Raw genomic sequence first — 26,072 nt, 5'->3', positions numbered from 1 at the left:
TAACCATAATAACGCAGTATCATTAATCTTTTAAGTGCAAGCTGTGTTATTCAGGATAACGATGCCGCAACGGCCATGAGAACGATAAGTTGATAAAAGTATGGATTGTTGTAGATAAAGCTGCTCTCACTGCTGAGTGACAAGGACTTGTGATTCCTTGTAGAGGTTGAGAGTACTGTAGTTTTTGTACACACAATTCTGACACACACACACCCCACGCTTTTTACACAGCAGTGGTCATCTTAAAAATCAACATGGAACTCTCATATATGAAAGTTCAACTTTTGGACTGACACAGGGCAATAAACATTTGAATCAATATTCAGTGATATTTTATACTTGCAGTAATGCCCTTTGTCCTGCAAAGGTCTTGTGTGTATAGCATTGTCTTGATTTCAGTGCCCACTATTTGCAGTATGAGATCTTGCTATTATGTTTGGCTATTTTAAAATAGTAAATCATAATTAAAAAACTTTATTATTTTAAAAGAATATATATAATAGGACATGTTTAAATAACCCATAATGGCAATATCTTGTGTTTCCTTACATGTAAGGAGAAGGTGATGTAATTTTTAAAAATAGATCTACTTAGTAAGGTTGTGGGTTCAAAGGGGTTCATTAGTTATAGGGTTTCCTGGCTTAGGGCAAGGAATTGGACTACAACACTCCTAGCACTTCCCCCAATTTCAGTGACTCAAGAAATGGGAAGCAAAAGAAAAAGGGAATCGCAGGTTAGCACCATAGGTAATGGACATGATACCTCTTTGACTAACTGAACTCATTGTCAGACTCACATTGCTATTACATAACTTTCATTACATGTACATTTAAGTATAAAATATCGTCAGATTAATTTAGGGGTATCTGGAGTATTGTATTTATGCAATAAGGACTGAAAGGCTCATTATTTATTCCCAGAAACGATTCCTAATAGGAGAGTTCATGCCACCCATTTAAAGATGTTGTGAATTTGCTCTCCCTGTGTTGCTTGCATAGTTGCTATGATGCATGAAGGGGAACTTAAAAATATCTTCAAAAAGAAAAAAAAGTGAACTGGAGCAAGAATGAGAAAAATAAAGACTGGTGCAGCTGCATATATGTATGTTCATTGCACTGGTCCCTTATTATTGAGGGATTCTCATTGCATGTATCTTGTCATACTAGGGCTGGATGGACCAATGGACAAATTGGATTGCCCTCTAAGTCAGTTTCCCAAACTAAACTCTGCAGTTAGAGACATATTTCTTGCTAGTATGATCTTTAAAGGGCAGTGAAGTGTGTGTGTAATATTTATTGGGGAAATTCTTAAAGATCTTTGTTCCTTTCAGTAGGGATATGTCCTCAGCACCAACCACTCCTCCATCAGTGGATAAAGTAGACGGATTTTCTCGGAAGTCCGTCAGAAAAGCCAGGCAGAAGAGGTCGCAAAGTTCCTCCCAGTTTCGGTCTCAGGGCAAGCCTATAGAGTTAACTCCACTGCCTCTGCTAAAAGGTAAGGCTCTACCAATCTTTATCAGTTGGAAAACAGTGTTTTAATTATAAATTAGTTGTGGAAGAGTCAGATAATAGTTGCTGTTTGCAGAAAGAAAACAAAATAAAAAAATTCCTTCCAGTAGCACCTTAGAGACCAACTAAGTTTGTTATTGGTATGAGCTTTCATGTGCATGCACACTTCTTCACGAAAGCTCATACCAATAACAAACTTAGTTGGTCTCTAAGGTGCTACTGGAAGGAATTTTTTTATTTTGTTTCGACCATGGCAGACCAACACAGCTTCCTACCTGTATGCAGAAAGAAAGTTCACACTGGATTACAGTGAACTATTTAACTGCTCTATAGGTGTGTAATATATGTGTAAATTCTATTGATGCTTATGTTGAATAACTGATTGCCAGTTCTGTTTATCGTAATGTAGTTGCAATATTAGCAGACAGTGCATGTGCTGGGAGTTTAGTGGTTGATCACACAGCCTGATTATTTTCTGCAGCATTTAAGCTTTGACAATTTCTGCAGTTTCATTAGGAATCTGGACCATTGAAAAGTCAGGGAAGCTTTTGTATATATTCTCTACCTTTCTCATTTTTATTGTTGGATCTTTTCAGCCTACCAAAAGTGTGCAAACATGGAAAATAGACGCTGTGTTTACTAACAGATAATTCTAGTAACTTGTACTGTAGTATGAAATGTTTAATTTTGGAGCTGCCAACTTTGTTTTGTTCTGCAGCTGCTTATATTTTCTTTTCCTTACATTTAGTCAACTTGCAATTAGCAAGGTATGGAATACTCAGTAATCTAACAAAGATGATCTCCTCATATATTGCTTGAAGGCACATAAGAATCTGGTTACATGGGTTTCCGCTGCCTTGGGTGCAATGATGGAAGAAAGGCTAGCTATAAAAGTAATAAAATAAAATAAAAAACCTGTTTTATTTGAATAGCAAATGAAATTTGTCACGCATGTGCCAGAGCAGGCTTTATGAAGGACAGATGAACATATTCCATGTGACTGACGTGAGGCCTTGTCCAGGCAAACTTTGTTGTGAACCTTCAGGCCAGGCTGCATTAAGAGGGACTGGGTGACAGAAGCTTGGTCATGCTATACTTAGCTACATTTAAACAAACCTCACATAGGGTAGAGGAGGTTGCAGAACATGTAATCTTGGCTAATGCCATTTAGCTTGCCCGAGGCCTAATAAAACCAAGCGGGCTTCCCTCTTCTTCCTCTGAAAGTAGATTAACAATGAGAGAAGTTGGGAAGCACATGACAAGTTAAATACACCTGCTGTATTTTTGAGTATGGTTGACACAGTGAACTTGAGTACTCATCTTCTCCATTGTGGTCATTCACTGATTTACCTTGTGAAGAACTACTGTGTTAGACACATGACACTTGATTTCTTAAAAATGTCAGGTACCAGTAACTTGAAAGTTAAGGCAACAGTTCATATGGGCAAGGGAGGATATGGCTTGGCTAAATAGGCCAGGTATCCCATGGGAAATAGTTGTGGGAGGCCAAGAACAGGAACGTAGAATGTTGATCATGTTCATTCTCAGAAATGAGTTGCCCAGACTAAGTTTGTGCAGAGTAGGCTTTAGAGCTATATAATGCAAATTAATTACTTTTTAAAAATGGAGAGCAGTAATTGGAGTGGGATTGGCTCTCCTGTATCACTTGACTCTCAAGCTCAGCAGTGCCTGTCAGCCTGATCTGAAATTACGAGTTTCCTTGAGTGACAAGCAGCTATAGTGGCACAAGGGCTGGAGGAGTTGGTTCCTGTTCCTGCAGGGCTTCTGATTTAAAGCCCCTCAGCACCTGATACAAGAAGTGCTTAGCTACGACTCCAGATTCCATCCAGACTGATGCTTCTTTCTAAAAATGCTATTCAAGAATCTAACACAAAAACTTGAGTTTTCATTTCCAAAATTTCCTAATGATCTGAGTCCATCATCAGTCAGCACTGTTCCACCAAAACAAAAATGTTCTTCAGCGTGTTGAATTACCTGACTTTCCAAATATTTTTGTTGGCCTGTGTGGCATTTTGGTAAACAAATCAGTGTTGCATTTCAATATTAAGAGAATCTTTTCAAAGCTTATGGGTCTGCAACTTCAGTTGCATTTTGCATGGTATATGACAACATTGAAAGTGTATGATCACACGGAGGTTGACTTGGCCGTTAGGTGGTTATAAAAACAGATCAAATGGTGGTTAAATGAGTTAAAGTTTTAGGCTAGTTGAACTACAGTTCAAAGGGAGATGGTAGTTCTAATTACAAAAACCCAGATTGTTTAGTTATGAATAGGGGAAACAATATTCTAAATCAGCTATTATTTATAGCTTGCTGTAGTTGACAGAAATTGAACTGGGTCCTTCTGCTTGCAATGGATGATATGACTGACAGATCTATGATCTCTCATTGTGCAGATATAAATTTATGTCTGTGATGTATAAGAGATCAAATAATTACTTTCAGATTTTGCTTGGAACTTCAGGGATAGCATGTATGTAAAGGCAATGGTTTTAAAACGTGGCCAGGAGATTCCTTCTCATAACTGTGGAGTTCATGTGTACTACGTAGGGCTGGGCAACAAGAAATACACAGCATTAGTTATTGGAAGGCACCATGATACAATTTAAAAAGTTGGCTGCTCATCTACATAAAACATTATTAACATTGTGGAAAATTTAACCATGGTCAATTGACTAGCTTCTCAGACCTTTAAAGACATCAGAGGCGTGCAGGGGCTCTCAGATGCAGGTGCTGGGCTGCCTCCACCTTCCCCGACCCCAACCTCTTTTCTGCCTGACTGCCTTCAGGTGGTGTAGGGGCTCTGATGCTGAGGTGGGGGCTCCTTTAAACTTTTCCCTTGAGGGGAGCGGAGCCATGCACCCCTCAGTGGAAAAGTGTGAAGGAGCCTGCACTTCCCCAGCTGAGCAGCCCCGATCCAGCTCCTGCTCCCATGCAAGGAGGAGGAGGATGGGGCTCTCTCAGCTGGGAAGGAAGGCGAAAGCTGCTCCATCTCACTCCTACTACAGTGGTACCTCGTTCCGGCGGTCCGTTCTTAACCTGAAACTGTTCTTAACTAGAGGTGTGCTCTTGCTAATGGGACCCTCATGCTGCTGCTGTGCTGTCAGCACACAATTTCCGTTCTCATCCTGGGGCAAAGTTCTCAACTCGAGGTAACTCTTCTAGGCAAGCAGGAGCAGGGTCGGGGATCTCTCAGCTGGGGATCTCTCATGCTGAGCAGCCCCCATCTCGCTTTCAGCCCTCCAGACGCTGGGCTGAAAGCGCCTCAGGTCAGTTTCTTCCAGTGCACTGCCAACTGGGGCCAATGCAGCTTGTTTCAACATGGCGGTTTATCGCCAAACTGCAATGTTTTGCTGGTGATACATCACATTGCTGAAAACCTAACATCGCCCAGCCCTACTCTGGAGCAATTTCTGAGCATATTTGAGGGGCTGCAGCAGGGAGATGAGAGCTAGAAGTCCCATTGTGCAAGCAGGTGGACATCATTTAACGTCTCCTCATATTTAGTACAAAACAATGCAGCTCTTAATTATTATTATTATTGGAAGAAACTTGTAGCCTGAAATGGTAAACTTAAATATCCATGTATGTATACATTTCTGAGAATAGTTTTTTTATAAATAAATCCACACAAGATTAACTGGTTGATAAAATAATTGGAAAATAAGCAGAATGTGGTCGCATCAGCCTTCAAGCTTGCAATGTATATGAAGAGCACATTGTCTGCGGTTGGCCTTTGTTCTATTTAGAATATTATTCTTTGGTCATATAATAGGAATACTGAGTTTCATGTGGTGTATAATTTTTCACATGCCTGTAATGGAGGAAGTCATTATACAGTTACGGGACTGAGAAAATGTTTCAGATTTCTTGATACCAGCACTACATTGCACAAAGGTGAATAAATATTTAATAATTGTGTTTATATATTGTATTTCTTAAGTGTTCAGAGCATGTCACATACTTAACAGGGCTGCTCTAAGGGTTACTGAGATAATGTAGGTCTGTATTTGTATCCCCGTATTGCTTAGGGGGACCTAGGCTAAGAGAATTGTGATTTGCTTAATTTAAGGCAACCTAGCAAATTAATGGCTGTAGTAAGATTTGAATGGGGACTTCCTTAGTCATAGTTCTGTTCCTCTTAAGAATTTGAAAGTTAGTTTAACAAAGTGCCTAAGTGCTAGCGAAACATTACCTGGAGGTGTCCCCATCCCCCCCCCCCGATTTCTTCATCTTGGACTTTAAATTTTTTGTACGGAAACTTCCAATGGGCTAAATATAGGTCAATTCAGGGCTTTTTTCAGCTGGAACTCAATTTTGGAATGAAATATTTTGTTAAGTAAAATGAAAATAGTATGTTCGAATCAGACAGGTTTTAGATGCAGATGTGGGAGGTGCTGTGGATGGGGTGGGTTTAAGATTACCTAATGAATGGGAAGATTTGAAGTGGGGATTTCTGATTTGTAGTTCAGTTTGTGTAGCCACTGTGCTACATGAATTTTAAAAAAGGTTTCTGAGTTTTGGCCATTTGCTTCCCTTCTGTGAGATGGTGATGTTTGAGGCATAAAGTAAGAAAGACGTCTGGAAATTTATTGTTCTTAGATTTCATATTGGCCTGATTTCGACATAGCATTGCATACTTAAGCAAACTGTGAGAGTGTTGCCCATATGTCTTCTCCCATGCCACTTCCCTTTGTGGGCCAGCTTTACAGCACTGATCCCAGTTCTCTGAATTACAGTTCCCTGTTACATCTGAAGTGAGAAACGGTGGTTTAATGATGGTATATTAGAGTGGATCTGTCTGAACCATGTCTGCAAAGGCCCTTATTCATGTATTTCCAAGGTTTCAAGAATCTTGGATTTAATACCTTGTTAACTACGGTACTTTGATTTGTATTTTAGCAAACTTACTAGGTGCTCATAATGGCCGGTCATTTCTGTAGCTGCGAATTTGTAAAAATGCACTTCAGTGGTCTTACTCCTTCAAATGTTTTATCCAATTTATATTACTCTTGTTCATAGCTTCTAGCTATAGTCTTGTTTCAGTATTTGTATTATTGATCTATACATTAGAGAGAGGTATGAATTACTATAAAGATTTATAAATATTATAGGTCTTACCCAAACTGTTGTTTGTTCTCCTTCTGAAGCTGCTTTAGAATTGGCCTAGGGTAGGGTTGAGACAGTCAAATTGCCAACAGTTATTTACCATGATCTTAGCAAATAATTCCCTTTTGTTAGTGACAGCCTTTTTATTTAAAAAAACCCCAAGATCTATATTGAAAGGTAGGCTGCCACACTCATAAGGGCATTATTGACTGCATACAAATATATGGCCATGGTAAATACTGCCCACATATACACACACATACATACACACACCCCAACATATCTAAAGTTAGCTTTTAATAATGGTTTTTGACAGTTTCTGAAAGCTTGCCTTTTCCTGTGAAACGACTGCTTTCATCGGAGCTTTGAAAATATTACTGTGAGATGCATTAATCATGTTTGTTGCCATAGTGAACAAGTATTAAGCGCTATAGAAGATATCTGATAGAGGCAGTGGAAGGTTTTATGAAACATGACATTAAACCATAGTTTAAAACAAGCTGTGGAGGAAACAAACCATGATCTTGGGTTCTGGGTAACACAAATCTTTAATAATTTTTTTAAAAAACAAACAAACAAACAAATAAATAAATAAAAGAGCAGACTGGCTTATTTTGTCTGCAGTGGGAATGTCTTGAGCAGCCTGCATCAGTGTGCTCTTTGTTCACATCAAACCATAGTTCAAAAGAAAGCACCATGCAGGGCTAGCTGAGCAGTGGCACTGCATACGCTGTCTGATTCAGTTTCCATCAGCCCTGCCAGCATGATAGGTGATAGTTTAGGGGATTATGATAGAGGAGCAGCAACATCTGGAGTTTAGCTAACCCTGATTACTCTGACTTGTGGACCAGGCCAGTACCTGTCATGTGCTTGCTCGTGATTAATTATAAGTGAGACCTGCAATGAAATGGTTCTGTGGGGTGTGCTCCTTTTCAGGGTTCTAGCTATGCCTTTTAGGCAGCATCATTCAATTTCCTCAACTTTTCTGCTAACCATCTCAACTGGTCTTTTTACCCCTCCCCTTTTTAGGGTCCCCCCCTTCTACTTTTTAATTACCGTATTTTTCGCTCTATAAGATGCACCAGACCACAAGACGCACCTAGTTTTTGGAGGAGGAAAACAAGAAAAAAAATATTCTGAATCTCAGAAGCCAGAATAGCAAGAGGGATCGCTGCGCAGTGAAAGCAGCAATCCCTCTTGCTGTTCTGGCTTCTGGGATAGCCGCGCAGCCTGCATTCGCTCCATAAGACGCACACACATTTCCCCTTACTTTTTAGGAGGGAAAAAGTGAGTCTTATAAGCAAAAAATACGGTATTTATGAAAACAATTGAGTCCTCCAAGCTTGCTGATATCTGGCTCTTTTGCATCAATGTGGCTCTTCTGGCTCAGCACTCAATTCTCCAATTGAGTTTACCATTATTTATTTATAAAAGTATTTCTGTAATGCCATATCATAAAATATCAGGGCAGTGTACAGCATTAAAACATAAACACCATTAAAAACAATACAGATAATCAAGAATTAAGAATTAAACAGCTACACAGGCCTGCCATTATAAAAAGTTTCAGAGATGCCTGAAAGTGAAATGCCTGTTGATTCTGTGCTGGAAGGTTGTTCTGCTGCATGGGACCAGTGGCATTAGATGCTAGCTGGACTTCTGCAACACATGTGGCAATTATATTTGTTTATATGATGACATTGTATTAGTATATATGGTGATATTTGTAGGCTAATTCCAGAGCAAAATTGCAGAGTTAAAACCATTAGTAATACTGTATTTTTCTGTCTATAAGACGCCCCCATGTATAAGATACCTCCTTTTTTGGGGGACTCAGATTTAAGAAAATGGGAGATGTATCCATGTATAAGACGCGCTCTATTTTTTGACATTATTTTTTAGGGAAAACACCTAGTCTTATACACAGAAAATTACGGTAATTCTCCCCAGGGTCAATAAAAGGCTGAAGACATAACTAAATTAAAATGGCTTGGTGGAAGTGATTAATGTTAGTTTCATCACTTTAGATAAAGGATTTTGCACTAAATGTGGGGCTTTGTTTATAAAATAAGGGAGGTAGATTTGATACATATAGGAAGAAATTGAGGGAAGAGACAAATGCTTAGGAAGTAATGACTTGTGTAATGCAACCTTTCTTGTAATGGATTATCTGAGTAACACGAAGAGCAGGAGTTTGCAACTTGGAGGGTTGGTGGAGAAGACAGACAGATGACATTGGATAATGACAAGAAGAAAGAATGGGCAGGCTGCGAGAGGGCTCTAGGAATATTTGTCCTATACTCAGAAACAACCCATGGTTCCATGAAGCCCCAGGCTGCGATGCAAAAGTGAGCCTTGAAGACATTGGGCATTAGTATCACAGATTTAGACATCTGCACTCCCTGGTAGATGCATGGAAATAGTCCCATTTTACCTGCTTGCCTTTCATCTGACCAGAGCAGATTATAAACTTCAACTTGTTAATAAAAACCATTTTTCTTTCCTCTGTTAGCAAGTGTAGTGGATTGTGATAGATTTAAACTTTGACAATATATTTAAAGGCGATTGGTAAATACATGATAAAAGGTTGTGATGGAAATGCATTGTTGGTCTGCAGGTCTGGAAGGAGAGTCTGTGTGCCAAAGTTTGAGAACCACAGATTACGGCACAGGAAACTTTCCAAAGCAGAATGTTGTATAGGTAGACCGTTTGTTAAGGGGGAACCTGCAGGGAGCAGTTGTGAATGGCACTCAAACAGCTCTTGAAGTTAGGGCTGTGATTTACTCACTAGGTAAGTTGTACAACTACTCAGGGGGGTGGTAGTAATTTGCCTCTTAATGCTATCATGCTAGTCTGAATATGGATCGGCACAGGTGGCGCTTTTGACCTCCTGCCAGAACATCATTGATTTAGGTGGAACTCTGGGTAATTAAAGGACTAATAATTGTGTCAGGAACAGGAATTATTATGTAGACTGAAAAGTTAATGTCAGAGGTAGTTTATTGAACTGGGGGATTCATCCCTATTTGAACCTTGTATTCCAAAAAATAACACACTGCTTCAGGATGTTCTCTCATCTTGTAGAGAAATAGTTCATATTCTTATAGCTATCTTTCATGCATTTCTGAATTTGTCTCTTGTGAAATATCTGTTCACTAATGCTAAAATTCCTGAACAAATGCTACTAAATTATTTTTTAATATACTTTACATTAGGTTTTTTTTATATAGGTTCTGTGCATGTCCACTTACTTTTGTAAGTCCTACTGAGTTCAGTGGGACATATTCCCAGTTAAGTGTGTATAGGATTTCAGCTCCGTATCTTTTCTAGCTGCTTGGTTGGAGCCAGAGAAGTGCAAACAGAACTCTGCTTGCATAGTGAGGCTTTTCCATAACATTCCTTGGTGCATCTTCTAGTGCCCCTTGAAAGACTAAGCATGAGCCCCAGAACTTGAATTGGGCCCAGATGGATACAGACAACCAGCATCATTCTTGAAGAATAGGACTAATAATTCCTTTATTAAATTTCTATCCTTTCCTTCCTCCCATTGGAGCCCAGGGTGACAGTGCTTCATATATCCACATCAGACAATTATTGTAGCCAAATTCTCTCTGCAAGTGTTTCAGATTATTTTCAAGGGCAACTTCATGTTCAACAACATTATCACAGTAATTCATGTGGAAATTACCAGATTATGAAGCACTGTAACTAATCTATCCCCACCCAGGAACCTCTAGTTCTCTCATGGTAGGTGCAACCTGTCTGGTATAGGAGGAACAACACGATTCAGTTTCACTCATTTTGGTACCAAATCCAGACAATGGTTCAGTACCTGCCCCATTCTCAGCAGACTGATGACGGGGAGAAATAGAGCTGAGTGTCATCAGCACACTGATAGCACCAAACTCCAAACGCTTGGATGGCCTTCCAGAGTCACTTCATAAAAGCATTGGGCTTGGGGGATGGAACCTTGCAAAACCACACAACGCTCATGCTGAAATCCTACAGTGAGCTTTCTGCAGCTGACCCTGCAGGTATGAGCAGAACCACCTTGACACTATGCTTCTTGCTCCCAACCTGCAGAGCCAGTCCAGCAAGATGCCATGATCAATGGTACCCAAAGCCACCAAGCAATTCAGGAAAATCACACTCCCCCATGTCTCTCCTTTCAAAGGTCGCCCATCAACACTCTTTCAGCGACAAATGCTCACCTGAAGCCAGATTGAGATGGGCCCAGATAACTAGTTTCAAGGTCTCTTCCAGCTCTGTCATTCTGCCTGGATGTTACGAGTGGTTGCCATCCTGTTCCAAGGTAGCAGTGAAGCTGAAACAAACCACACCATTGAATACCGTATCATACCATATCAATAGTACCTAAATAATGCATCTATCAAGGGCAGTTTCACAGCAATAGAAGACAATGTGTTCTGCACCCCTGCAGATTTTTTCAAATTTGAGCAGAGGGAAGTATACATTTGGGCCCCACCTGATGATCTTAGAGGTAGGCAGGATGGGCATAAAGTATTTCCCTCAAGTATTCTGGGCTTGATGGCTCACATTATTAGCTCATTAATGTCCCACATTTATGGGCCATTTTTTGCATTATGTTTCATTGAATGCACAATTTTATTATTTTTATTACTGTTGTTATTATTTATTAATTAAATTTATAAATCACCCTTCATCCAAAGATCACAGGGCACTTTATAGTATAAAAAGGGTTTTTGTTTGTTTATATTTATAGAATATGTTTATATTTATAGAATATGTCAGAGAGTACACAAATGGTCTAATAACAATGACATAATAACAATCTCAACAGAGCAAAAACGAGAAAACATAGTGGAATTAAGGCAAAACATCACATAGACAACAGCTGTTAAAATGTTTGCTTAAATTGGTGGAAATAAAGGTAAAAATATGAGAATAACTACCAGGGATTAATCAACTTTCAATTGTGCTATAATGCTGTTTTCTCCTTGCAGATTAAACCCAACAGGTGTTTAGGAATATCTAGGGCAGATAAAAGTCATATAGAAGCCATACTAAGGCTAAACATTAAAGTTCATTAAAGTTCACATTGCAGTCGGCATGCTTGGGAATATAGCCAATTGGTACATAGAATCATAGAATTATAGAGCTGGAAGGTACCCCAAGGGTCATCTAGTCCAGCCCCCTGCAATACAGGAATCTCAGCTAAAGCATCCATGACAGATGGTCATCCAACCTCTGCTTAAAAACCTCCAAGGAAGGAGAGTCCACAGCCATATTTTGAAATTTCCTGTTCAAAACTTTTTGTGAAGAATTTGATGCTCTTGAGGTACAAAAGAGTTCAGTGATGTGAGTCCCCCGAAATATACCTACCGGCTGCACTAATTTGGAAACCAAAGGAGTAAAGGGGAATCTGTGGCTGGTCAGTCTGGAGGATACTTACAAGTATGTTACTGGCTACCTTTTGATGATGAATTCCACAAGTATTGTGGGAAGAAATACTGTGTGTGTGTGTGTGTGTGTGCGCGCGCGCATCCTTAGTTTATTCAACATCTATATTCATTGGATAAGTGAATTTTCTGGTGTTAGAAGTTCATTTATCCCTTCAGTTTTGCCAAAACTAATTGTATAAGCCCCTCTTATGAATCCTTTAAGTAGTAAGGTGCTACCCTTTCAGCCCTTCTTTGGAGGAAAGTTATGATTTATTTTCCCATGTTCTATACTTTGAATCTCACCTGCCATTCTTTTGCCTTTTCACATGGTTTGAAGTATCCACTGCTGATTGGATGGCCTCAGTATTCACCCGTGACTCATTCTCACTTATGAATATTAAGTTACACTGGTTCCAATGGAAACAGCCCAGTTTTTGCAGTTCTCTGCTTCTTGTTTTTAAACCAGTTTACTGATTTCACACAATTCATATCACAACTTGCCATCTTCTTCCATGCATACCTCATTTTATTGTGCCCCACTTTATTGTGCTTCGCCCATATTGCTCCTTACAAAGACGTGGGTTCAGGGGCAGGCAGCCCAGCCACTTCCAGGGGAAGGAAGCCCCCTGCAGCCTCCCCGCCCCTCTTCTGGCCACAAGGATGGAGCTGGCTAGGGCTGAAGCTGGATTTCCCCCTCCTGCCCCTGCAGCCAGGGAGGTGGGACTGGTTTAATAGACTGCAATATAGTGTAAACATAACTTTTAGATGCACTGGGAAACAAACAAACAAAAAGGTGTGACTTGCTGTATTGCGATATTCGCTTTACTGCAGTGGTCTGGAACCGAACCTGCAATATCTTCAAGATATGCCTGTACAAAGTTTCTTAGGTGCCTTTGGGGAGGAATTTTGTTAAAAACCATTTGAAAACCCAAATATATAATGTCTACCACTAACCACATCTAAAAGTTTGTTGACACTCTCAACAAATTCTAAAAGGTTGGTGAGGCAAAATGTCCCTTTTCAGAAGCCATTCTGATCCTTTCTTTAGCTTTAATAATGCTTCCCAGCAATATAACTGGAACATCACTAGGCTCACAGGGCCTGTCGTTTCCTAGATTCATCTGGATTTTAAAAAAAACACACAAATCAGTGTTGTGTTGGCTGCCTTCCAATCACTTCTGATAAGGACTTTGCCAGCTTTTTAACTGAAATACGTAAATCAATTTCATTTTTGAGTTTAAGAACTCTTGGCTGAATGCCACCTGGACTAAGAGACTAACTACTTTTTAATTTGTCAATCATTTCTAAAATGGCATCCTCTCACCTCCATTTAACATAGTTCTTCAAATGTACTCCCTGAAAACGATTCAGGAATGTGTATGTCTCTAACATTTTTTGCAGTGACTTGTGCAAAAGAATTCATTTCGTTTCTCTACAGTTTCCTTTTCTTTCAGCATTCCTTTTTAAACCTTGTCATCCAACAGTTTTACTGCTTCTCTGGCTGGTTTTCTGATGCATTCTGTGTGGCTCACAGACCCTGTTAGAATCCTGGGAATCCCAGCTTTCATTTAAAAGCTGTCATGCTTGCAAAGATAAGCTTTAAAATGTGATGATGGCATATCCTTTGAAAACTGCAAGCCAAATAAAAAAGCACCACAAATGATCCTTTCAGACCTTGCTGTTTCTAAGATCATATATGTTTTGAAGATTTGAAATTCCTATAATACCATGGTTGGCTCATGATTTTCTCTGACGCCTGAGTTGGGTAACCGCTAAGCAGGATTTCCAATGCATGATTTCACATCGTGGTTCGTGAGTTTGCAGAATATGGTTGTAGTATACTATGGAAGTAAGTGGAGAGTAGGAAATGTGATGCCTGAATTGGGCTCATACATATGGGTAATTAGAGTACAGTTTTTGGGGGACTTGTTGTTGGCATTCATCTGTCTTGAGAGACAATGAGATGCACCTCCGGAGCGTTAGCAGAACTGAAGTTTCTTAAAATGCCACACCTCATAGCCACAGCGTTCCTTCTTTACTCTGCTGTTTGAGTGTGCATATATCATTGGATATGTTTCTCTGCTGCATGCCGGGCCTCATGTGCTGTGCTCTACAAGGAAGCTGCCCGGGGAGGTTTGTCGCAGTCCGGGGGCTGTGGGTGCCCCCTAGATGTGTTCCAACAGTGACTTCCCCGGGCATAATCCTGAGCAGTGTGTATTGATGTCCTGGGCTGCGTAGAGTACAAGACTCCACTCTTGGCTTCACTGATGTGGTCCAAAGGAAAGCAGAGCAATACGTTTGGTACCAGCTTGGCTGCAAGAGCTGCTGAAAGGAGGTGTACAAGGCACCATCCAACTACCTTAGGGACTGCACTCTGGGTTTGTGTAGGGTTTACTCCCTAGCCCTTTCTTCTCCCGAAGATAGCCTGCAAAGAAGTGGAAGTTTCAGATCAGAGTCTTCCTTCTAGATAGGCTACTTTCCCAGGTTGACAAACCCCACTTGCCCCTCACTTCCCTCTACAGCAGTGATGGCCAAACTTGGCCCACCAGCTGTTTTGGGACTACAACTCCCATCATCCCCTAGCTAAGAGGACCAGTGGTCAGGGATGATGGGAATTGTAGTCCCAAAACAGCTGGAGGGCCGAGTTTGACCATGCCTGCTCTACAGCATGTGCAGAAACTGCCTTATTGACCATTTGACCCATTATTGGTGTCATCCACTCAATCCGCTGGAGCAGGGGAAGTTCCTAACTCATCAAGGGTTTGAGAGCCATTGGCTACCCTCATCTGGTTTAGCTGGCCAGTAGAAGTCATTACCTGGAGTATGGCCTCCGTCACATGCTGACGTTCTGAGTTCAGGGCAGGGACCAAAGGTGGACAGTCTACCCCAGAAGGAACATGACGCATCCTTCACTAGAGGTAGTTGTTGTTTAGTCGTGTCCGACACTTTGTGACTCCTGTCTTCCACTGCCTCCTGTAAAGAGGTAGTACTCCTCACCTAACCCCTCATACACCCCGGTAGGGGACTTAGGAGTAAGATAAATGGATGGGGAACCATATAATCAGTAGGCTGTGTTTCATTTCTGCCTCTCTTAAGTCCAGAAAGAAATGATGTTAGGAAGGCAGCAAGCTGCCTTATACTGAGTCAGACTATTGGATCCATCTAGCTCAGTAGTGCCTACATTCATTAGCTGCGACTCTCCAGGATTTCAAACAGCCATTCCTCCCAGCCCTACCTGGAGATGCTGGGGATTTAATCTTGGACCTTCTGCATGCAAGGTGGGTGCTCAACCACTGGGCTATATCCCTTCGGCTACTCTTGATTATTTTTGGGGAGGTGGATTGTAGCAGTTCCCAGTTGTACATGAAGCAGAAGGCAGGAACTGAATCAGATTCTTTCAAGAATGTGATCTTTAAATATTGGGATAAGAATAGCAGCTGATTTGTGTATCCATAACCTGATGTTCAGGCATGAAGCTGTTGTTGTTGATGATTTTCTGACAAAGGTTGAGTTGTGTCACAGTGGCTGGCAAGATAAAAACATTTAGTCATTGGGAATTAGCCAACACTGTGTGAGTGGTTGACAAATTTGGGCAACAAAACTTTCCATTCTTCCCAATTCCCAGGAAAGCCTCTCCAGAGGATTGGTGAGGTGGGGAAAACACACTTAATCATGCATTGTGGGCTGAGTTGTATAGGACAACAGTAGAACCACAATATACTGTCTGGCAAGAGTGAAGCCTTATCTTTAACCCTGGAGGGTCCAGCGGTCCGCCTGACCCCGTGGGCAGAGGGGAAAAACTACTCCAGAGACGTCTTGGTCGGAGAAAAGAGATTTATTTGGAAAAACAGCATGCTGGGGCAACCAGCAGAATAGCTTCTGCAAAACTGGCTGCACCAAAGTACACATCAGCAAACTCTCTTATAGTTAGAAAACACCCTTCCTTTCTTAAACTCCCCCAAAACCTTCTCCAATCAACTGGCAAGCTTTCAACTTATTTCCTTATTTGGCATATAGGTATTTGGCTAGCTAAGCCCCCTCCCTCCCCTGTTTGTGTGCTCCTTGTCTCTTGCGTTTCTGCAGCAGGAAGCATGTGCAAAAAAAAAAGAAACGACCGTCTGGCCAAATATATAGCAAGCAACTGCAATTTCTGCTTAGCTGAGAGGAAAAAAGGAAATGGGCCTCCCTGCTAGCCGGCAGAAAGAGGAAGTGGGCCTCTTCCAAACTCAGCAAAGCAAGCAATTTATCAGAGCAATTTATCAGAGCAATTTACTTAACTATAAAATACAGGGAATACCTTCCCTCTCCCTTCAAGAGAAATCTATTAATCATATTTGATGGCTAATTTAGAGACATCAGTTGGACATTCCTACATTTCAGTTTGTGCTATATGGTTCAAATGGTAATTATTATTTAGGATTATGGCATTAGTTGTAATCCCTTTTTATTTTCCTCTCTTTCCCTGTTGCCTCTTACCACTTTTCTTTCTTAATTCCACAACCTTTGCCCCTTTCAAGGTTTTAAAATCATCTTCTTTAGTTGTAGTGATTAAATTCAGCCACTAGAGTGTGACATGTTTTTTAACCTTTGAATCGTGCCTAAAACACTTACACGAGGTTAGTATTTTTAAATTAGTTATATGTTGTATATATACATGTTGGAGAAGTATATATGTTAGAGAAATGTGCAGTATACCCCCTTTGTTGACTTCTTAATGATGAAGCAAATGTTGCTTACTATGTAAAATGTACAGCTCTTTAGATTTAATATTTAAGTCTTAAGTCTGTGATAAAGTATTTTGGACTACAACTCCCATCATCCCTGACCATTGACTATGGTGGCTCAGACTGAATTGCAGTCCAAAACAACTCAAGGGCTCTAGGTTGGGGAAGGTTGTTGTGGACAAACTTGAAAAAGATGAATAAATCTCTAACCCTGTTAAAGCTTCTGTTGAGGAATCTTTCATAATAGTCAGCTAGCAGAACCTGCTGGATGTGGGAATCACGCTTGTTCTTGAGGTGTGGAATGTTGGAAGAAGTCAGGTGCCTTTGATGAGTTGAAGGTATGGACAGAAATGTCTTTAAGGGACATTGTGTGTAAGAATGGCTCTGAACACAGAAATGTTGGAATTAGATTAAAAACTTGAAAATGATTTTAATATGCAGCAGGATCAACTTCTCCCACAATCATCCTTCTATTCAGGTTTGTGCCTAAGGACTGTTTCACATGTCTGGTTGTACTCATTGAGGAATCATGGAAAAGCCTTGGTTGTGACTGATATTCCTATTTGTTAACACTGTTTGCTGCACTGTTAGTTTTAGGCTTATATGATTTAAAAAAAATGTTTTTCAAAGAAGTAATGTATGTCAAAGCCATTAACCTTTTATTTTTGTAAGAAAGTGCTGCCCATTTGGCAACACAGCCGTGCTATTTTTTAATGAGAGAGTTGAGTTGGAGATCCGGAAGGGAGAAAAGTAGGACTTGCAATTAGGAGGGAAGATGGAAGAGTAAGATATATTCACAGGCTTTCCAGACACCTGAAAGACTGGACTGTTTTGGAAGCTTAGGAGGGCATGATAATTTTTTCCTTAATGAGGATTTTTTAAAGAGCCAGGTAAAGCGTAGGAGGCAGAAAATCCAGTTTGGAACACATATGTCAGTAGGAGTGAATGAAAATGTCAAGGCTGAACTGATGGGGAAAAGGAGCGATGGAGTGGGGGGTAAAAACTGGGAAATTCCAGCAGCTACAATGTGACCAGGGCATAGGTAGTGTTTTAATGCAGAAAATATCTTTTATTCTTTTTTATGTGTTCCAGGGATTGGTCATTGACATTGAAAACAGATGTCAGGAGTGAGCTCTAGTATGAATTAAACCCTGCCCATAATCAAGGATTATAGAGGGTGTTCTGGAGCACTCTGTTTGCTATGGCATTCGGCCAGAGCAGAGGCAGCCTGACCAGTCCCTGAGTGAACTGAAGGTTTCAGTGGCTGCAGCAGGTTGAGAGGGAAAGAGCCAGAGCTTTGTCTCTTTCCACCTGCCTTTGCCGCTCATTGGGCTCCTCTTCTCCTCTCCTTCCCACCTGTGCCTCTCGTGCTCCTGCTTTTCCCTATTAATCAGCTCATGCTGTGGAATTATTTGTATCATCACATCTTCTAAAGTATTTTCCAAGGTGGATTTGATTTAAATCAAATCGATTTAAATCACAATTTAAACCACTAGTCAGTAAGACTTGATTTAAATCATCATCTTAATATTTACAACCAGATGAAGGTTTCATTTTTGGAATAATAAATTTTCAGACTAGTTTTTACAGTTATATCAAAAATTACTGATTTGGTTATGCTGTTAGAACTACATAGACAGAGAATTATGAAATTACTGTGAGGTTTAATAAGTTAACTTTATAATTTGACAACATTTCTGCTGTATTGGAAGGAGAAAAATGAATAATCATTTTCTTAATAACAATTTAAACAATTTATTTAACTAAAACACTAACATTATAGCACGTGTATCCATGCTTGTTAACTGATGTGGTTAGAGACTTTATTGTTTGGACAATGTCAGGCAAGCCCTGGGAAGAAGGGCCTGGAACCAGTGAACTCTTATTAGTTGACTGGCAAGCACTTGAAGGCCTCGCCAAAGACTTACAGATCCCAGTTACTGTTCCACCACCCCTTTGGATTTGCTTCTACATTCAGGTGCCTATTCTGTAAAGTTAAGTGTTAGTGCAGTTGTTGGATCCCAGTAGGATTGGGAAGAGGTTGCCAGCCCTGAAGTGCCTTCAGCACTTGCCTCAAGTCTGAGTTGCACAGACATGCAACTGACTTGCACAATTACAGTGGTACCTCGGGTTAAGTACTTAATTCGTTCCGGAGGTCCGTACTTAACCTGAAACTGTTCTTAACCTGAAGCACCACTTTAGCTAATGGGGCTGTCGCGCCGCCGGAGCACAATTTCTGTACTCATCCTGAATCAAAGTTCTTAACCTGAAGCACTATTTCTGGGTTAGCGGAGTCTGTAACCTGAAGCGTATGTAACCTGAAGCATATGTAACCCGAGGTACCACTGTATTACACAAAGTTCCCAAGGCTTGTTGCGTATTCTGCTTACAAGGTTGCACTTTCATTTTTACTTCTTTCACACTTTTAGCTACTTGTGCAGCTCTATTCCACTCCAAACAATCTATTCGTTGAACCTCTTGGAACTTGGCATTTCAGAGGTATGGGGTTGATTCTCTGTATATAAATTTGCAAAGGAACAATGGGATTAAGGGTTCCCCCCCCACCTCAACTCTGTATGTTTATTTTATAACATTTTTCCTGTGAAGAAAAGGCTTGTTATCTCTGCAGACACAAATTCACACTTTTGAGAACTGCAAAAACAAGCATCTGTGGTAATATCTTCTCATTAGAGAAACTGCCCCAAATAATCTTACAGAAACCTCTGGAAGAGCATGACATTGTGAACGGATTAATGGAATTCGTTTACCAACATTTTTAAACGTTGCATATAAAGCCTCATGCTACATAATTAAAAACAAATCCTTATTTCCTCATGAATAAAAAACAACATATTTCTTTTTAAAAACATTGATTTTTATTCACCCTGGTATTTTCACATGTTGCTAATTCAGTGTAATCGTTCATAAGTGATAGTTCTCACCATTGTGCTGATATGATTTGAGGTTGTAAGAGAATGTTAACCCCCAACACATTGTTTCTCAGAGCAGTTATATGGGGTAGACCAGCAGGAGAACTGAAGCACTTCCTCCTTTCTGTCTATCTTGGATAAGGAAAACTGATTCCTTTCCTTGGGCGCTGGGTGGGTAATCCTTTTCAGCCTGAGAGTCACCCTGAGGGTGAACCAACCCTGTTAATTCTGGCATATGGACAGTCAACCTTGCCATGCTCTCATACATACCAAATTCCCTCCCCGCAAACACTGGGCTAGGAAGAGGTACTTCTGCTCCTAGCCAAGTGCTGCAATGAGGAAGAAAAGCAGCCAGCCCAGCCTTCTCCTCTTCACCCAGTAATGCAAGAGAAGTGTAAAGAAGCTGGTAAAATGCGATCTTGACTATGCTACCACTCAGTGGATTTGTAACTGGCTGACTGACCGAACCCAAAGGGTGCTCATCAATGGTTCCTCTTCATCCTGGAGAAGAGTGACTAGTGGGGTGCCACAGGGTTCTGTCTTGGGCCCTGTCTTATTCAACATCTTTATCAATGACTTGGATGATGGACTCAAGGGCATCCTGATCAAATTTGCAGATGACACCAAACTGGGAGGGGTGGCTAACACCCCAGAGGACAGGATCACACTTCAAAACGACCTTGACAGATTAGAGAACTGGGCCAAAACAAACAAGATGAATTTTAACAGGGAGAAATGTAAAGTATTGCACTTGGGCAAAAAGAATGAGAGGCACAAATACAAGATGGGGGACACCTGGCTTGAGAGCAGTACATGTGAAAAGGATCTAGGAGTCTTGGTTGACCACAGACTTGACATGAGCCAACAGTGTGACGCGGCAGCTAAAAAAGCCAATGCAATTCTGGGCTGCATCAATAGGAGTATAGCATCTAGATCAAGGGAAGTAATAGTGCCACTGTATTCTGCTCTGGTCAGACCTCACCTGGAGTACTGTGTCCAGTTCTGGGCACCACAGTTCAAGAAGGACACTGACAAACTGGAACGTGTCCAGAGGAGGGCAACCCAAATGGTCAAAGGCCTGGAAACGATGCCTTATGAGGAACGGCTAAGGGAGCTGGGCATGTTTAGCCTGGAGAAGAGGAGGTTAAGGGGTGATATGATAGCCATGTTCAAATATATAAAAGGATGTCACATAGAGGAGGGAGAAAGGTTGTTTTCTGCTGCTCCAGAGAAGCGGACGCGGAGCAATAGATCCAAACTACAAGAAAGAAGATTCCACCTAAACATTAGGAAGAACTTCCTGACAGTAAGAGCTGTTCGACAGTGGAATTTGCTGCCAAGGAGTGTGGTGGCGTCTCCTTCTTTGGAGGTCTTTAAGCAGAGGCTTGACAACCATATGTCAGGAGTGCTCTGATGGTGTTTCCTGCTTGGCAGGGGGTTGGACTCGATGGCCCTTGTGGTCTCTTCCAACTCTATGATTCTATGATTCTATAAGTGCTCAAAGCACACCTCCTTCTGGTGTGTCATGATTGCAAGAAGCTCTTAGAACATGGGAAAAAGAAGGGAGCTCTCCTTGCTATTTCCTGAACCTCTAAGACCAGTGACGCAGCACCAGAGGGAGAAGCGGGACTTTTCCAAGGTACAAAGAAGTGCCTGATATTGGCAGAGGGCTGGCAGGCCGCTAGAAGCAGCTTTGGAGGCCGGATCAAGTCTGTAGGCTTATCAGCCCATCCATATGCTATAGAAAACATGTAGCTGCAAACATCTGAGAATAAAAAATGATAAACGTAAATAAAATAACACTAACCTTTAAAAGAAATCCCAGAAGAACTGCATTTGTGTCATTTTTCTTTGTCTTTTTTTAAAAAAATGTGCTTTCAGTTAGTATATTCGGAAGTTTAAATACATAACACGTTTGTGATTTTGTTGCTCTTGGAAATCAGAGGCTAGAACTTACAATATTCATCTTGTCATCTTTTGTTACTTAATTGTCTGGTTTAGCCCCTCCCCTTAGTTTAATATGCAGAAATGTAGACCTTAGAAAGAATTCTGTGTTGTACACATGTGAGGGTGACAGAAGGGTTGAAGATGTTCTGACAAAGACAAATGGTATTTGGCATGGGTTTGTTCTGTAAATTTGACGAAGACAGTAACATAACATGCCTATGATTCTCCTGTATGAAGCCATGTCAGTTTTCTTCCCTGTGGCTAGCTGTGTTAAGAACTCTTCAAAGGTAATAAAAAATTTGACTGTATTTGTTCAGGCTAAGTGGAATTATAAAATAAGCTTTTTGAACCTAAACATTGATGCGTTAGGTTATGTGTGGTGTGGTGTAGCTGGCTTTTTCCTTTCTAGAACATGTCTACTGTAACAAAAGTACAGAAAATTGTAAACAGCTGTTTCCCCACTTCATTTCTAATACATTTGTCTTTATAAATTTATGTTTGGATTAGGCATTTCTGTTTCAAAATAGGCAAAAGATTTCACAATTATTTTCAAGATTTCAGATGTAAAGAGGGAAGAAGGAAGGAGGCAGAATGAGACAGAGATGTAAAACAAAGATTGATTTTGATTTACTTAGGGGTCTATTTCTGGACCCACATTAAAGCTACACACGTATTGAAAATGACATAATTTGCATTCCCATATGAGAATATTTGTATTAATAATTCAGACATACCTTGTTCTTGCTGCCACTGTGTTCTCCTTGTCTTCCCAAGAAAGGGAAAAGTTATTCTGTCCAGAGGATGAAAAAATGGTTGTAGATGGAACAGTATTTCCCCCAAATTCTTCCTGAGGTTCTACTACTCCCACAATTCAGACTTTGAACAGTTGTTGTTGGGTTTCTTTTTTACAAGAAACTTATGACATCTTGTTACTGTTTGAATAACAAACTTTGTAAGTAAAATGGATATGCAGGAAGTCAAGGTTGCATATGATTATGAAACATAAGCCATTTCTGTTGAATGATTGGTTAATTGAAATGTATGTCATCCTGTTTGTGTGACAGGTAATTTTTTATTAGTCATTCCTTAATTATGAATTTATGCATGCAAGTACTGTGTTCACCTCCAAGTATATACACAGGAGAGGAAGGGATGGTGTTAACAGACATATCGGCTGTTGGAGCCTAGCCTTATGAGCATCTTTGGTGAAATATCATATGATTCTTCTTTCATAATGGTGTTTTTTTAAAAAATGGATGTGACAGCTGGAACCATCAGTGGAGTAGATGAGCTGTTTACTCATTCCTGCCTCGCACACTGTTGTGCTTCCTAGACTTTTTTCTTGCCTTCTCATCTGAGAACATAGGCTTTACATTTTGGCAGGTGAGAGCATGCCCCGTTGATTTGACTGACAGCCGTGTTGGGCGTGACTTCGGGTAGGGGAGGGTTGGGGCCCAATAGCCAGCTACCTTCCTGATACTTGAGATTAAGGGTATTGTGTATGTGTGTTTCCCCCCTTTCTCTCTTGTGGAGCTGGTTCTTGCCTAATTAGGAACTTAGCTTGTTGCTTAAATTGTTAAGTTCATGGGAGGAAGGCAAGTGATGTGCCTCCCCACTCAACTGGGGAGAGTGGGATGGGGGGCAGTTGCAGTGCTTCTGGGTAAGGGGAGGTATGGTGTGGGAGGAGGGGCAAGCCAGATAAAAACATAAAGGTAAAGGACCTGGATGGTTAAAGCTAGTCAAAGACGACTATAGGGTGCGGCACTCATATTGCTTTTCATGCCAAGGGAGCCAGCGTTTGTCTGCAGACAGCTTTCTGGGTCGTGTGGCCAACATGACTTCTGGCGCAACCGGGCACCACGATGGAAGCCAGAGTGCACAGAAATGCTGTTTACCTTCCTGCCACAGCGGTACCTATTTATCTACTTGCACTGGTATGCTTTAGAACTACTATGTTGGCAGAAGCTGGGCTAGACCAACAGGAGCTCATTCCATCGCATGGATTCAAACTGCTGACCTTCCAGTCAGCAAGCCCAAGAGGCTCAGTGGTTTAGACCACAGTGCCACCTGTGTCCCTTCAGATAAGGGGCACGCAGCACAGACAAGTAGTGGCAATGCTGTGTGTAGGCCCCCTCTCCAACCTGAAAGATTGCTGTTGTTATATCAGCCAGCTCTCAGGTTTGTGGGTGCTGCTGTTGAATGCCAGGTTGGCTTTGAATAAGATTTCCCTTATCCATTTGATCGTGGATGAGGAGGCTGACCTGGTGTTCATTGCTGAGCACTGGGTGGGCTAGTAGGGTGGAGCTGGTCTCACTCAGAGTGCCCATCTGGGTACTCTCCGTGGCTTCATGGCAGACTTGAGAGTCAGGGAGGAAGAGTTGCAGTATCTGTAGGAAGTCTCTCTCCTGGCTTCTGTCTGCTGGAGTGCACATCCTGAGTGTATATCTGAACCTGATGTTGGGTAATCAGGACAGATGAGAGATTCTGCTAGTTTACTATCTGCTTTGCTGCCCAGCAGTCTCCACTGGGCGAGCTAATAGAGATGGTCTTGAGAACTCCCATACTGTTGGTTCTAGGAGATTTGAGGCATCCATGCTGAGGCTGTCAATTCTGCAGCATGTGGCCTGCCACACTCGGGATCTGGTTTTCTGAACCAGGCAGGAAGAAGGTAATATGAGAGCAAGGGATATTAATACCAGGAGCTTGTCATGCATGGATCATCTCCTATTGAGATTTAGGGTTTCAACTGCTTTCCCCCTCTGCAGAGATGTACAACCAATCAGGGAGGTCTGCCCCCCGGTATCTGATGGATCCAGTTGGTTTCCAAACTATGCTTGGGGATTTTCTAACTGATAATGGATGTTACAGTTGCTGTAGCCCTGACAGATTTTTGGAATATGCAGATGAGCCAGCATGTTAACATGATGACCTGTTAGAGCCCAAGTGGCTCTTCCTTATGCTCCAGAGCTTAGGGTAATGAAACAAGTATTGTTTAAACCAGTGCGGTCCAACTTTTTATACCAAGTGGGCAGCAAAAGTAGTTTGACATGGAATCCATGAGCCTCATACTGCCTTGTCACGTGGGGATCGGGGGAGCGAGGCCAAAATGTGACGCTCCCCTAGCCCTTTTGCTGCCTTCCCAAAGCTGGGTAGGTGAGGCGCTAGGCTTTGGAAAGGAGATGTGAGGCTCTGGTAGGGTCCTAGAGCCCTCCTTCCTCAAGGAAAAGGTATGTCACGTAAAGTGCTAGCTAGGCTTTTGGGAAGGAGACTGGACTCTAGGAGTCTGTCAGGGCCCAAATATTGCTGATGGCTGCCAAAAAAAAGCCCTTGAGGGCCGCATGTGGATCACCCTGGCTTAAACACAACTGGAGACAAATGCAGTCAAAATGAGTGCTTATCAGGCCCAATCAGTGGCACAGGTCCGCACTTTAAAACTCTCTTTGTTTCATTCTGGAGCTTCGCCTGCGAAAACCTCTTTACTGCTGAATCTGAGCAAACGTCAATCCGTGGAAAACCTGAGTTGCCGTTTATTGCACTTCAGCTTTAAAGAGTGGGATTTCACGGGGAAAGCTCTGGGGTGAAAAAAAGAGTGCTCACACCTGAAGCTTGAAATCATGGACCTGTGCCTGGAAAGCATGGCAGTTGGTATTTTTAAAGCTGTAGCTTCTGTACTCAGCCCTACTGTGGGGTTGTCTAGGTACAGTGGGTTGTAGTTTTGAGAGTTCTGTAAGGATTCTTGTATATATTCTGTATTCAATGCTATTTCTCCAAGTTTTTGCTTGAATCAGTGAAGAGGCCATTGGTGAGCTACTGTGCTGTGGAGAAAGGAAGTTATGGGCCAGATGGAAAATCTGCATTCCAGTCATTGCTAATTCAAGGGTGTGTATTTGCACATCCAAGAGAGGAGGAAGTCATCAATCTAATTAATGAAAAGAAATCCTCTTTCAAATAGTGCCTTTAAAGAGAGAACACTTTTTAAAAGTCACTTGACAAAGCTAGCAGAGATTATCTTGTCTTATTGCAAAACTCCAAATGCACACATTTGTTTGTTCCTTCTTGAAAAGAACATATGGGGATAGTAGTCCAGGAGGATCATCTTGGGCTTGCTTTCTGTCCTGCCTTTGTGGCACAAATTTATATAGCTCAATAAATTGATGTATTTTAGCTCCTTAGCCTTAGAGAGCTCTTTATGAGGTTCTTTCTGATTTATACAGAATAGGTGCACTTTCCCTTCAGATACTGTGTGCTCAGTCATAATTAAATTAATTTCTTTTAACATGCTGCCTAATAATCAAGAGCTGCCATGATTGTGGTTAAGGCATTTGACCACTTCCCTGATTGCAGGTTTCAGCCTCCCTGTATCTCCTTATGCTGGATGGCTACTACTAACGCACTTGTGTCACCAGACTG

At 41.3% G+C, this 26,072-nt stretch overlaps 1 protein-coding gene across 5 annotated transcripts in view; it reads left to right on the top strand.

The window, feature by feature from the left end:
- The window catches only part of PPP2R5E (protein phosphatase 2 regulatory subunit B'epsilon), a 92,139-nt gene that overhangs the window by 13,901 nt on the left and 52,166 nt on the right, over positions 1 to 26,072 (top strand). For 3 of the 5 annotated variants that reach the window (XM_053405688.1, XM_053405334.1, XM_053405508.1), the window contains one exon: positions 1,331 to 1,494. In XM_053405688.1, coding sequence (XP_053261663.1) covers positions 1,331 to 1,494 — 164 coding nt within the window. The remainder of the gene's footprint in view (positions 1 to 1,330; positions 1,495 to 26,072) is intronic. The other 2 variants (XM_053405421.1, XM_053405599.1) reach the window with 1 other exon arrangement.

Source organism: Podarcis raffonei, chromosome 1 (assembly GCF_027172205.1).
Source record: "Podarcis raffonei isolate rPodRaf1 chromosome 1, rPodRaf1.pri, whole genome shotgun sequence".
Classification (NCBI taxonomy): Eukaryota; Metazoa; Chordata; class Lepidosauria; order Squamata; family Lacertidae; genus Podarcis; species Podarcis raffonei.
This window is presented reverse-complemented; position numbering and strand designations above follow the sequence as displayed.